This window comes from Helianthus annuus, chromosome 4 (assembly GCF_002127325.2).
Source record: "Helianthus annuus cultivar XRQ/B chromosome 4, HanXRQr2.0-SUNRISE, whole genome shotgun sequence".
In the NCBI taxonomy this organism is placed as follows: domain Eukaryota; kingdom Viridiplantae; phylum Streptophyta; class Magnoliopsida; order Asterales; family Asteraceae; genus Helianthus; species Helianthus annuus.
This window is the reverse complement of record NC_035436.2, coordinates 161,190,341-161,204,764: the sequence shown is the minus strand read 5'-3', so window position 1 is coordinate 161,204,764 and position 14,424 is coordinate 161,190,341. Positions and strand designations below refer to the sequence as shown.

General features: G+C 36.9%; 1 protein-coding gene across 1 annotated transcript; it reads right to left on the bottom strand.

Moving 5' to 3' along the window:
- Positions 1-1,038: 1,038 nt before the first annotated feature.
- On the bottom strand, positions 1,039-2,684 carry LOC110937028 (membrane protein PM19L). The gene is made up of 4 exons (XM_022179440.2): positions 2,480-2,684; positions 2,136-2,355; positions 1,410-1,455; positions 1,039-1,318 (listed from the first exon to the last, which is right to left on the bottom strand). Exons 1-4 carry the CDS (start codon positions 2,604-2,606, stop codon positions 1,247-1,249), a joined length of 465 nt encoding a protein of 154 aa, XP_022035132.1. The 5' UTR covers positions 2,607-2,684; the 3' UTR covers positions 1,039-1,246.
- Positions 2,685-14,424: the final 11,740 nt, after the last annotated feature.

Below are 14,424 nucleotides of genomic sequence, written 5' to 3'. Positions count from 1 at the left end.
GAACTGGACATTGCCATTTCGTGTGAAATGGTCACTTGGCCATTTCATACGAACTGGCTTTGCCAGTTCGTGTGAACTGGTTCCACCACTCTAAAACTCTATTTTCTAGCATACTGAGCACTGGTTTATCCTATCTAGACACACGACTCGATACAAGACGAAATCGACAAACATATGCACCAACAATCGACGGAGCGTGAGACAACGTGTGATGCCTCCACCGGGGTTGGAGGAGAGACTCGTTCAGGTCGAGTCGAGACTCGCTCAGGTCGAGTCGGATGTCGCTGCAGTTAGGGGGGATGTACAGTGGATGGTCGAGGAGATTGTGGCTATACATTCTGGCGCGTCCCTACCTCCACGAGCTGGCGCTGCACCACCACCACCACCACCGCCGTCGTAGCTGCTTATTGTATTTTTTTTTTTGTTATTTTAAGTTTGAAACATTGTAAAAATTTATCTTTTTGTTTGTTTTAGATGTAAAACATTGTAAATATTAATCTTATGTTTAGATGTTAAGTTGTTTTGTTTAATAATTGTTGTCGTAGTTTATCATAATCATATCACATATTTATCGTTTTACAAAGTGGAAACTTATTAAACATTATTAATACGTTTAACTACAAACTCGTAACATAATCCGATATATATAACACTATTTAAAAATTTGCTAAACTTATTAAACTGTTTTCCGATTGCACCAAAAAATTAACTTTTCTATACGGGCTATACGGATCGTATAACATTATACGGCCCGTATACAGATTTCAAAACTATACGACCCATATACATATAAAAACAAAAAAAAAACATTCCACTACATTAAATTCTGTGCATAAACATTCTATACGGGTCTGTATAAGCCTATACGGCCCGTATACTATCAGGGATGTAAAAATAAGATTATATGGGTGTGTAAATAAAGGAACCAAAAAATTAAGATAGCATTTCAACAATTTTCTTATATTTCAATTTACCTTCTTTACGGAAATTTAAAACAAGTACATGTATGCACAAGTAGAGATAGATAGATGAACTCTATTCAAAACGACAAGATACAATACACATTAAATTATTAAAAATAAAAATAAAAATAAAAACAATTTAAGAATACATGTGTATATGATTATGTTGCATCATACAAATTAATCGATACGTACATAAAAACAAAAGGAAATTAGGCAAATAAAAAAATAAATCCAAGCACAATTACAAGCCTATAGATCATCTCGCGAAGTCACTGCATCGATTACCCATAAAGGGCCGCTACGTATACGAGTTGAGTTACCGAAAGAATAATTGTGAATGCCTCCATGGTTCTCTAAATTGCAAAAATAAACAATAATTAGTTCATATTAAACCACAACTCGTCATGTTATTACGTTAGTATAGTTTACAAAGAATGAACTCACCAAGCGGACATTTCTTCCTTCAAGCTCAATTTCCTTCCATGCAAACCTACATTAAATCATATTTATACACTTTTCAGTCAGTGGCGGAGCTTAAACAAAAGTTCAGTGAGGGCCGAAAGTCATGAGACCCAATTTTTTTTCCTATCGCTATATTTCGGTTTATATGTTTAGTCTACGATTCAGTGGGTCAAACAACAATAATAATGCCAAATATCTAATTATTTTTCCTTCATTTAAATGACCGTTCTCACACACAAAAAAAACTATAGATTATTTAACAAGTTTCAACTTAAATTAAAAGTCCCCTTCAAGTTTAAAAATTTACTAATAGCCTAGTTCTTTACGATTTTTTTTGTAAATACGACAATACGTATAAAATTTATTGACAAGAAAATTGGTGGGGGCCGGGAATTTTAGGCAAAATAATTGGTGGGAGTCGAACTTAATACTTATAAAATTTTCGGATGAAATACCAAAAAATTAACACTACTGCACGAAACAGTGGTAGGGGCCGTGGTGGCACCCCTAGCCCCAACCAAACTACGCCCATGTTTTAAGTGTAATTATAAATATATATATACACACACAAAAGATAAAGTTTTTCCACATCAGATTTTCCGACAAAAACAGTTTTGTAAAATATTTGTTGGAAAGCTGATTTTCCTATGCATTTCCCACGAATTCGGTTGTCAAATAGTGTTATTTGTATACAATTAAATATCATACCCCATGGCAAGGACGGTAAGAGTCCATGCAACTAAAGCGGATGATATTGCTGCAGACTTGCTAGCGGACTCCCAAGCTCGATAATGATCGAATCCAACTAAAATCGACGCAATACCAACAACACCCGCGATCAACGTAAAAGTCACAAAGAATCCCGTCGCCCAATTTCCCATTGGAAAATAAATTGGTGAAAAATGAGCCGGCAACTCATGCTCTGGACCTGATTTATTATACCACACATATACACGTTACAATACATTCATTAGTAATATATATATAATATATAAATCATACATGTATGACTGTATGTATAATGTATGCACATGAAGAGAGAATGCATGTACCGAGGATAAAACCATGGTCAATGGCAACATTCATTGCCCAACCACCGATGCCTAGAAGAATGGCATACATACAAAAGTTCAAGACCAACAGGAGTGACACTACCGGTCTCATTTGAGGGCTAGCCATTTCGATTTGGTTTTGGAGAATGGAAAAGATAATGAGTTCGTACGTAGAATGTTGGTGTGATTTATGTTAAGGTTGGGGGTGAGTGTTCTTATAGATAATATATTGTTCATTTAAGAATGTTTTTCTTGTAATCTTTTTTGGTTCTTTGCTTGTCAGGGATGCTTGAGTTAAAGGGTTTTGTTGGGTTGTAAAGGTGAAGGTATTATGGTTCAAGGCAAGGCAAGGTAAAAGATGGTATATTCTTTGGTTGAGGCTTTTGCTCAGACATTCTTTATATTATATGCGTAGAATTGATTGGAAACAGTTAGAAAGTAAAAAATACGTATAGATTTACAAGTGTGTAAATATATTAGAATTTTATAAAAAATAAAATATCTAAAATCAGTGGCGCATTTTTTTCCGTTTTGTACCGCTAGAAATGATATCTTCTTTTTTACCAACCATCTAGTTAAACAGGTAAATATATATAAGTTTATAACAATTTATAAGTGTGTAACAATATGAACTATTTATATCTATATCTATACTTCTTCCTATACTAATAAATAAAATTATTTTTTTTGACACGTATCAATCTCTAGTATTTTCTTACCTTATTTTTTAATTTCTTTTTCCAATTAAACAATAGTTTAACTAAATATATATTAGATAAGGAAGATAGCTTTTTTTTATCAAACTTAGAATTAATAATAATATATAATTTTGTATTTTCAATTTCTTCGTACGAGATAGAACAAGTTTTCTTTTGTTTTTCTTTGTAGAACCACACAAATATATAAATTTTTATTCTCATTTAAATTAGATTTAGTTAAATTATTTTTAGCATTATTATTATTTAATATTTAATAGGATACATAAATGAGAAAATAATATTAAATTAGAAACTTCATAGATCTCTCTTATTTATTTATTTATTATTTCTTTTATTTTTCCCGTTTAGTAACAATCATCTAATATTTCATTGGTTCTATCACGTGTAATACACATGTTTCTGACCTAATAATAAACTTAAAAACAAATTAAAATTTTAATAAATAAATAGTACATCGAATTCATCATTTAAATACATATCTTGACGATTGTATGTGTTAATCGATCACATTATATTATTTAACTCGTGCAATACACAAGGTATTTTAATTATATTACTTATTATAAAAAATAAAATTTATGCAACCCGTATAAAACACGGGGTTCTAAGCTAGTTATATAATAAAGAAAATAAATTTATAAGTGTGTAACAATATTTGAATAAGCGTGTAACAATATATAAACGTGTAACAATATTTGAATTTATCTACATCTATATCTGTACCTTTATAATTTATATAGCAAAAGAAATTCACAGGGATGGCAATGGCTCGGGTTCGGGTCGGATATTGGTAATCCCATACCCATACCCTGTTATAAAATCGTGTCTTATGCCCGACCCAATACTCGTCGGGTATATGTTGGGTAATTACCCGTCGGGTATCGGGAATACCCATTAGTTTGTTAAATGATATATGTTGGGATTTCTAAATACATTTTTTTCACTATTATAATTATTATATAATGTTATTTATACAACTATTATAAATTAAAAATGTACATTACATACATATAACTTTTATCATAAATTAATAATAAACTTTATAATATTTATACACTTACATGTATATACTTCACAAGATACAAAATATAAATACTATTATCAAATGCATATACTAAAACAAAATTTATTTTTTCACATTATGAACATACTAAAATAAATCACCAATAAACAATGGTTAATGAAAATAAAAATAAAAATTCAAAAAATCGGGTGTATGATAGGGTATATAGTTCGGGTAAACGGGTATGTGGTTTCGGGTAATCGGGTCGGGTATCACCTAATTCCATACCTGACCCACACCCACGAAATTTTTCAAAACTGATCCCATACCCGGCCCAATACCCGTCGGGTACCGGGCATACCCGTCCCATTTGTATCGGGTTTCGAGTATACCAGTCGGGCTCAAGTATTTTTTCCATCCCTAGAAATCGATGTGTGTCGCATGTCATTTTTTGAAGACATATACATTTTGATATTCCCGTCTCTTTTTCCTACTTATTTTATATTAATTAAATAGAAAACGAATTAACAATTATTTTTTTTTCTAGTTTGAATGTCCAAAATAGTCCTTCTATTTTTCTAAAAGATTGTTATCCTCAAATTTAAATTGTTAATTTCAGATATTTTTAAATAAGACAAATTATTTATCACGAAAACATATCTTTGCATTATTATATTTTATTTATATTTTAATTATTAAAAATTATTTTATCGATTTTATTATATATGTCACACCCCCAAAATACCACATGCGGAAACCCCCGCGAGGCGTGTGACGTACCAGGATCCAAGCCACCAATCACATTGAACTCATAAATATATTTAAATAAAACTTTCATTCATTAACATAAGGGGTTACAATCGTTACATGTCATTCATTGTATACAGCGGAAGCATAACTCATTTGTTAAGTGTTCCGTAAACCAAGTGTACATAAACCATTAAGCTTGTATTAAGATTCCATGTATCTCGACCCATGACCACTCCAGCATCCCATACAGCAAGTCCCAATGATATAAACCTACAAAACTGCAAGCATGCAGACAAGTGTGTCAGACGACGCTGGTGAGTTCAAAGTTTTGTTAACGCGTTTAGTTACCAGATATGTGTATAAAACAGTTCAATGATTTGATTTAATGCTGTTATTAACTCGATTACCGCAGATGGCAGCTAGATTTATTTGCCCAACCTCAATGTCTCCTCAAAACATTGGTCAAGTGGTTAAGGTAATTAGTTCACGCCCGTCCTCCCCGATACGGTGTGAGGGTGCCAAACCTAATAGCGCTATCAACTAATAACCTCGTTGCCTCCCCGGCAACTAATCGGTAGATGTAAGGGGTCTTAATGATAGAAATGAGTGTAATAACCAACATCCCAATAACCCGACGTTCCTCCCCGGAACAATTACCAGATATCCCTCCCCGAGACGCATGCTTGGAAAAAGAGCAGTGAACTCACCTTAGATTGCTCGGTACGCAACGTTACATTACCCGTTCCCAGTTGGTCTACCAAACCCTACCGTGGTTACCATGAGTAGTCAGTTTCACAATCACTTATCCATTTCACGTATCACATAGTAAACTTTCAGATTTCATGCATGATTATAATCACAAGTTCATGTTTCCATCGATGGTTACTAACAACGTCAGTTACAGTTTGCATCTATCCCATGATTACAGTATACATGTAACACGTATCCAGTTCCTTTACAAGTTTACGTCTCATGTACCAGACTCTTAAATAGCATTTAACGAATGAGTTTGCTACTCACCTAAATCAGTTCACATTCCACATGCATACATGCGCCAGTGTTCAAAAGTTACAGTGATTATTCACATTAATACATACAAGCTTACTAGTTTCCAACTAGTGTTGATATCAAGCATAGACAAACTTATGTAATCGGCCTCCATATTAAACACACAACATGCTATATTAACACAGTTCTGTTATTTTGTTCTCAAGAGGTGTCCGACGAAAGTTCACATATGACGAAACACTCTCATGTTTCGTCGAGAGTAGGCATGGCAAAACACTCACATGTTTCGTCGAGACCGGTTATGGAGAAACACTCACACGTTTCGTCGAGATCAGCCTGTGCTCTTCGTCGCTGCACATTCAAGATGGTGGTTCCCTAATCATGGCCTCTTCACACATTATGTATATATATACATTTATCAACTTAGGTTGCGTTAACAACACCATCGCATCGCTTCAACTAGAGGCATCGATTCATTCAGAACTGGCACCGCTTCATTCAAAATATATGCACACGAAAGAAACCGACAAAAACATTAAAATGAATATACACAACCGACGCACTCCATCTCTACATTCCGTAACTGTCATCCACAACTTCACCGAATTTAATTCCTTCATGATTGAATCACCGCCAAATGGAAAGTTGATTTTAATTATGAAGAGTTGTCTGTACAGATTAACAAAGTAAAAAACAACCGCATTGCCGGAATCCGTAGATACGACAACAACGATACTTGTCGGCGACTAAACGTTGCAATACGACAACATCCAAAGAGCAACTAAACGTTGCAAGTTAACGGCGACAAAACATCGTACTTTTCTGTCCACTTCCCTTCCGTCTACAATCAAACGCTACACTCAACATCCCATAAACAACCGCGGTTAACCACCAACCGTCACAAACACCCTCATGCAACCATCGCATCTCCTCTGAACAGGCACGCTGCCATGCAACCATCGCATCTCCTCCAAACAGGCACGTCGCCACAATAACTTAACCTTCATGTAACTGTCGTATCTCCTCTGAATAGGCATATACCTTAATATATATACATATAACATAAACTTCAGGAACGGTGGCTATCACGATGATTCATGGTTTCTTTGCCAGAAAAGTTACAGAAACATAGATGAAAACGGGTAGAAAAAAGTTTTCTCAGGTCTTAAGTTTACCGCAACCTCTTCTCTGGTGCAACAAACACTTTAAAACGGCTATCCACTTGACCGGCAGTTACTGCGTTTTACTGACTTCACCGGATGCTTTTCCATTCTCCTAACGGCGAAGACATTTAAGTTATTTAATGTGGCATCGATCGGTTGTGGCGTTGTCGCATCGGCAGATCGTCGGAACTCTCTCCCTCCCGGGAGCGTCTTTTCTTTCTCTCACTATCATTCTCTCACTTATATATGAACTGTGAAATATTGAAATGAGTCCAAAACTAAAAAAACTGTGTGTTAAAAACCATTTCATATCCGCCGTTGAATTATATGAGTCATGACTCGAGTTTTTGAGACATGTGTCAAAATTTTAGGTAGTTTAATTTGACATTTAAATTGTTACTATAGTAAGAACTAGTCAACACACAATTGTTAACCGATTCCCTATCATCAGTAGTTCATTGCACAAAATTAACAAACCTCATATTAAACGTACACAGATTGTCAAACCCTTATCATGCCTGTTCTAATTCCTCAGATTCAGTATCAAGATGACCAACCCTATTCATACATTCGCTGTTCGAATCTATCAGTTTTGTTATTGCAATTGATTCATCAAATCTGCTACCATGCAACCCTAGGTATTCTAATCTTTCATGTTATCACATAAGCACCAAGATTCCTATTATCATGCAATTACTAACACACATATAATCATATATGAGCACAATCAATAATAACAATCATGTATCAATACAACTACGCATGACAAGAGGATTTTATTCGAAACATAATGAGATTATACTAACCGAAGGAATCAAGATGAAATTGAGGAAGTCTTCGAGAGGGAGAGGGGTTGCTGTCGGTTTCACAGGAACAAGTGAAAGTGCTAGGGTTTGAGATATTGTGAGTTTATGTGAGATAAAACACCCTACGCGTGTTTATGTTTGTGTAAAAGAGTTGGGCCCTTCCTGGGCTTCGAAGAAGATCTGGGCCGGCAAAAGGCGCCACTAGCGACGAAACATTTATGACGAAAGACCACAGGCGACGAAACACCCTATGTTTCGTCGAGGAGGAAGTCTTTGACGAAACTCAGTTATGTACAATAAATGTTCAGTAAAAAACGGTCGTCCATGTGCTGATCATTATTAATTGTGAATACTTTGTTTTCAAAAGTGTAAAGGTCCAAAAGCATCACGGTGGTAAACGGCCCATGATAACAAGATAATTGTTTGCGGCCCAATTATACATCTGAATAGTGTATGTGAGGTCCAATCCTAGTTTAGTTGTTGCAGTCAATTATCCAACACCTTGAATCTTGAATCAGTGCACATTGCTCGATATATATTCACTAGCTGCATGTGAACTTGATAAGATCAATTTGTAAATTGTTGAGCGGCCCAACATATTAATCATTCAGGTTATTCGGTCCAATAGCATTTTGTTGGATCTGAGTTTCTTTTTGATTGTATTTTTTGTTTGAAGTTAAGATGAAAATGGATGAGTTGTGCAGCGGAATTAAAATGAAAACAAACTTTGCATACAATCAAATGAGAGTAATACTTTAATCAAACATGTTTTACACAATGAACCGAATAATTGAATTTAATTTCAACAACGATTACAAAGATAGATGTATGAATGCAAACTCCCCCTCAGCCCGAGCTCAGTAGTTTGTTCGTGCAAAGAAGACGAATGATGTAAAGAGCTAATAGAACAGTACAAAGTACTGAACTATTTATAGGCACTTGCAAACTACTGAGCATCTTTGCTGACGTCACCATGAAAGTGACATCTAACCTCCTAACAAACTCTAACCTCTGATCTATACAGACACTGCTTGTGTTAACTACTGCTAATACATTCTATTACAAAACAGACTTTAGAACATCTGCTGCAACCTTCTACTGCTGTGAATCCAGCAGCACTTGTCCGGATCAGCAGTGCTTGACTCAAGGCAGTAGATTGAATCAGCAGGACTTTAGTCTTCCATCAGATCTTTAGTTGAGCAGCAGTTATGAGTCAGCAGTTTGGTAAGATCAGAAGATAGGAGGTCATCAGTAGTTGTAATCACTTTCAAGGGGAGAGATTTGTATATCAACATCTGCTTATTCAGAATCCACTGTTCTGATCCAGTTTTGGCTTTAATTATCTGTTCCTCTGATAGGGTTCAATCACAACAATCTCCCCCTGGAACAGATAATGCCAAAACCCTTCATTATTTGTGGATATTTTATTGCCTCATTAACAGCTCCCTTATCTGACCTTTAAATTGTAATTCAAAGTCAAGGGCATCTGTATCTTCATCATTCCTGCTAAGTGGAAGATCAAGGAGATCCTGCAAATCTTCAAGACTCAGGCCAAGAGCTTGTTCCCTTGATATTTTCTCCACTTCTCCACCAGACCTGAGCAAAGTCAATACGCAGGTCTGTTTGTCAGTTGCCCACTTTTGTATTTTTGAGCCTGGTGGGTTTCTTGGGAGATGTTTATTTGCAGAAGTATTTGGTGAGGCTGGCCTATTCATCACTGGCTGAGCAGTGGTAGCAGAGTTTTCCTGTTCAAGTTCTTCTTTTAACGTTCTTAACAAACCTTCTTTTAAAACAACATTTCCAGCAAGAATTTCTTGAACAGTTTCAGCTCCTAACTGGCTTTGTGTCCTTCTTTTGTAGATGGCATTACCAGCTGGAGCAGTGGCTCTCCTGATTTGCAGCTTTGATGGTCCTTTTGAAACCGCTGCTTCAGGGTAGTCAGGTTTTTGAGGAATTTTTGGATCTTTCTTTCTTAATTCCTCCAACCTTTTGTAGGTTGACCTGACCAAATCTTCTTTCCATCTAGCAACTTGTCTTTTAGTGCCAAATTCAGCAACAACCAGTTCTTCTTTCATTCTCTTTAGTTCCAACTGCTTTTCAGGTACATTCCTTTTGAACTTTGCCCAATCAGGAGGAGTGTGAGTGACTTTCCTTTTTATCATATCTTGAATTTAGGCTGCTTCAGCTTCAAGCTCTGGAACAGTCCACTCTTTGTACATGTGTCTCTCTCCTTTGTATTTCTTGTAAAACATAATGCTTTCAATGTAGTCTTTCTTCAAAGTTTCAGCTGCTCTTTCTGAAATTTGTTGACTGACATTCTTTGCAAAATGTTCTAGGGAACTGACTTGTGTGAGCAGATATTGGTAGTATCTTGATACTTCTTTGTCAGATTTCCCTTGTGTGTTTCTTTTCGAGATATCCTCTGCTTGCTTGGCCTTTATCTTCAAATATTCTTCAATGTTTTTGGGCCAGGGATACCCTTTGATTGAAGGCAAACTCCTTTTGGCAGGGTCATCCTCAGTATAAAAGGATTTTATTTCTTCTCTAACTGCTTCCAGTTCAAGAGGAAATTAAACACCTGCAGGAGGTAAAAGCTTGTGCATTGGAATAGAAGAGAGTGGAACTGGTTTTGGTATATTGACAAGAGCTAAAGGTTTTGAAGATGTTGGGGATGGTGAAGTGACATCATCTTTAGGAATTAGCCTTCTCCTCTTTATTTGAGGAGGGACTGATGATGTTTTGGATGGAAAGGTGGTTGTAGTGGCAGTGGTTTTTGATAGACTAACAGTTGTTGAAACAACTGGTGTTCCAACTACTGTTGTCTTTACAGCAGAAGTTATAACAACTGCTGTCTTCTGCCTTTTGACAGGAGGTGATTGTGATTTTGGTGGTGATGGAGGTAAAGCATTGGACGTAGTGTGTGTTGAAGTGGTGTGTGTTGAAGTGGGAACAGATGTTGAAACTACTGAAGTACCAACAACAGCTGATACACCAGGAGTTACAACAACTGTTTTAGGTGGTGGTTTTTTAGTAGACTTTGAACGTCTGACCGGAATGGATTTGGGTACCCTTACTTTTCTAGTAGGCTTCTTCTTTTCATCAGTGAGATTTTCATCATCTCTTGACCCTGAAGTACCCTGATCCGGATAATCCACCCTGGCTTTCTTTTTGGCCTCTCTATCCCTTTTTACACATGCAAGTGCTTCTACAAGTGCATTTGTGGTCACATCAGTTTTCTTACTCCCATCTGGCAAAGGAATCTGTTTGGTCATATTGGAATTTTCTGGTGCGAGGTAGAGACCATCTGTTATTCCTCTCCTTCTCCATTCCTGAATTTTCTCCCCCTTTTTGGCATTATCTTCGGGGAGTTGATCAATGAAGAACACTGGTGGAGGAGCAGTGCCAGTGGAGTGCAATATCTGAGTTTTGAGAGCCTTTAGATCAGCCTGAGTGTCTTTGTACCTAGACTCCATAGCATTTCTCAATTGTTGAACATGTTTTTCATGTTGCTGATCTGCTATTTGTGCTTGATGATGGAGAAAAGGTTGAAATAGATTCCAGAGCTCATTTGTAGCAGGTGTTGTAGCATATCTTTGAGTTCGGCAACAAAGTTATCAAGTTTTTCAACACGAGCCATCAATTTCTGGTACTTTAAACCATCACCCAATTTAATGGGATCATCTGATTTCCCACTAACAGTGGTTTTATCAGTGGTAGAAGTAGGGAGTTTACTCCAAACCTTAACCACTGATGCCCTTTTTTCTTGGTACTGGGGTCTTCTTCCTTCAACACTTGACAATCTTTTGATGTTGCCAGTAGGATAAATAAATCCACTGGTGGTTGGCAGAGGTGCTATAAAAGGAATTGCCTCCAAGGAAGTCTTACTGATGTAACCACTGTCCAACTGTAAACCTGTAGGTTCAACAGTTGTAGTGGCTGCTTCACTTGGATTACCACAAAGAGTTACTTGTAACTCAACGGGTGTAACCTCCTCAGGTTGTGTTGGTGGGTTAGCAAAGAATGATACAGCAGGCTCAGTCATTTGTGGAGGTATATTGACAGGTGATTGAGAAGGACTGAGTAATGCCTGGTTCAAATCAATTGCATCCAACAGTAATTGTGTTTTTGGTGGAATTGAGGATGTGATGGTAGGTGTAGAAATCAGATTTGCTCCGGGCATTGAGCTGTGGATGATGGAGACGAGTGTATCCAGAGCATCATGATGTGGTGGCCCTTTGTGTATAACCTGTTCTTTTTGTGAAGAAGCAGGAGGAGTTATGGTTATGGGTTGAGATATTTGTACCAACTGCTGTGAGGAAGAAGCAGCAGTGGTTTCTTGTGACATTTGTGTTGTCACAGGCATTAACTCGGGTATCTCATCCTCCAGAGTTACCATTTTGATTGGTTTGGGGTTTTTGATTTGTCTTTTTGTAAAGCTTTTTGGGTTTTGTAGGTGTGGGTTTCAAAAGAGTTGGTCTGCTGCTTTGATCACCTAGAGCAGTAGGCTCAGCAGCAGATACCTGAGGAGCAGTGGTTGCTGCTAAATTCTGCTCAGGTACCCCTGCTTGTGTTTTGCAAGGTGCTATCATTCGTGAAAAAGTTTCAGATGTTAGGCAGTTTATTGCAGTTATTTCACCTTGGTTTATTAAAGCTAAATCATCCTTACAGAATTTCTTTTGAAAATAATAGCTTAAAAACCTTGGGAATAGTAAGAATGATTTGCTTTCAACATTATTAACCAATTCTTTAAAGATTTCCCGAGAATAATTATAATTTTCTTCTTGAAGAATTGCATATCCCAGATTTTGAATCTTTATAGGGATCTCATTAAAAGAAGTGGTTTTGTTTGAAACACATAGGAGGAGGGTATGAAATAGAAATCTTGGTGCAGGAGGAAAATAACCTTTTTCTAAGGTTAGTTTCTTCATCATTGTGGCTTCATACCCTCTTTCAATGAAGTCAATGTGCAACTCGTTTTTAGTGAAGGAAGTTTTACCTGCCTGGTCATCGAGTTGAAAGACTTCGGAGATGGACTGTGGTGTAATGTGGACAGCTTTACCTTTTATTGAAGATTGGATTGCAGTTGCAATGTCTCCTTGTTTTTCAAGGGTTGCATTCTTCCAAAATTCCCTTTGGGTCGCCAAGTAGATGGGTGCGTCGGCGGTGAGCAAAGTTTTGTACTTTGATTTTGCCATGTTGGTGATAATGGAATCGAAAACATCTGTGGTTCCTGGTTTTGTGAGAAGACCCAGGAGATTGTGAGATTTTTTGAATGGAATTTCAGTGGAAGTTGCCTTTTGAGAGGCTGTTTTCGATGATTTTGATGTGGGTTTTGCTGAGAGCTTCGATTTTGTCATTTTTGAAATGAAACGATCGAAGAAATTTGTGAGAAATGAGAAGAAAAACTGCTTTGAGAAGAGAATTTTTAAGAATTCAATTCGACAGTAAAACCCTGTTTTGATGGTGAGTGGGGATGTTATAGGAGAGAGAGTGAATGCTGACGTGGCAGCCGTTACAAAAAGTCTGACTGCTATATACTGCCCACGTGACAACCACTGGTGAAAACGAAGGACAATACTTTTGGTGAAAGCAACTGATGAAAGCAGTGGAAAGGGGGCAGTGGATGATTTTCACTATCAGTGGATAGCATATCAGTGGATAAGACACTGCTTTTGAACAACAGTGGTTATCAAGGAATGAGAGAACAGAGGTTTCCTTTCAGCAGTGGGCAGACTTTTTGAAGTAGAGCAGACTTTTGAACAATCAGTGGTTATGGCAGACTTTTAAGGATTTAAATGAAATTTTCATTTTAAGCTATTTTTAAGGATGGATTTTTGATTTTCTGAAAACATTTTGTTGCTTTTATTCATAGAAAAACAAGATGTTGCTTGTTATTCCATGTTTAGCATCCCAATCCTAGAGACCAAGCTTTCAAAAGTGGCTGTATCAAGTGCTTTTGTGAGCACATCTGCCAGCTAGTCTTTAGTTGGGACATGATGCAGAGAAATCAAACCTTTTTCATAGCAATCCCTCACAAAGTGATGTCTGATGTCGATGTGCTTTGTGGTAGAATGGGAAACTGGATTTTTGATGATATTTTCTGCTGCCTGGCTGTCCAACATGAGTGGTGTCTTTAAGGCAGTGATACCAAAATCCAGTAACTGATTTTGAAGCCACAGGAGTTGGGCTGTACAGCTTGCAGCAGCAATGTATTCAGCCTCAGCAATGGATGTTGAAACTGCTGCTTGCTTTTTGCTTTGCCAAGAGACTAAGCAATCACCTAGAAACTGGCACCCTCCTGAAGTGGACTTCCTTGTGGTGTGACATCCAGCAAAGTCACTGTCTGAAAAACCTGAAAGCTTGATATTCCCATTAGCTGGATACCAGATACCAAGTGTGGGAGCACCTTTTATGTATCTGAGAATCCTTTTTACAGCAATGAGATTTAATTTTCTGGGAGCTGATTGACTTCTTGCACAGACACATGTTGCAAACA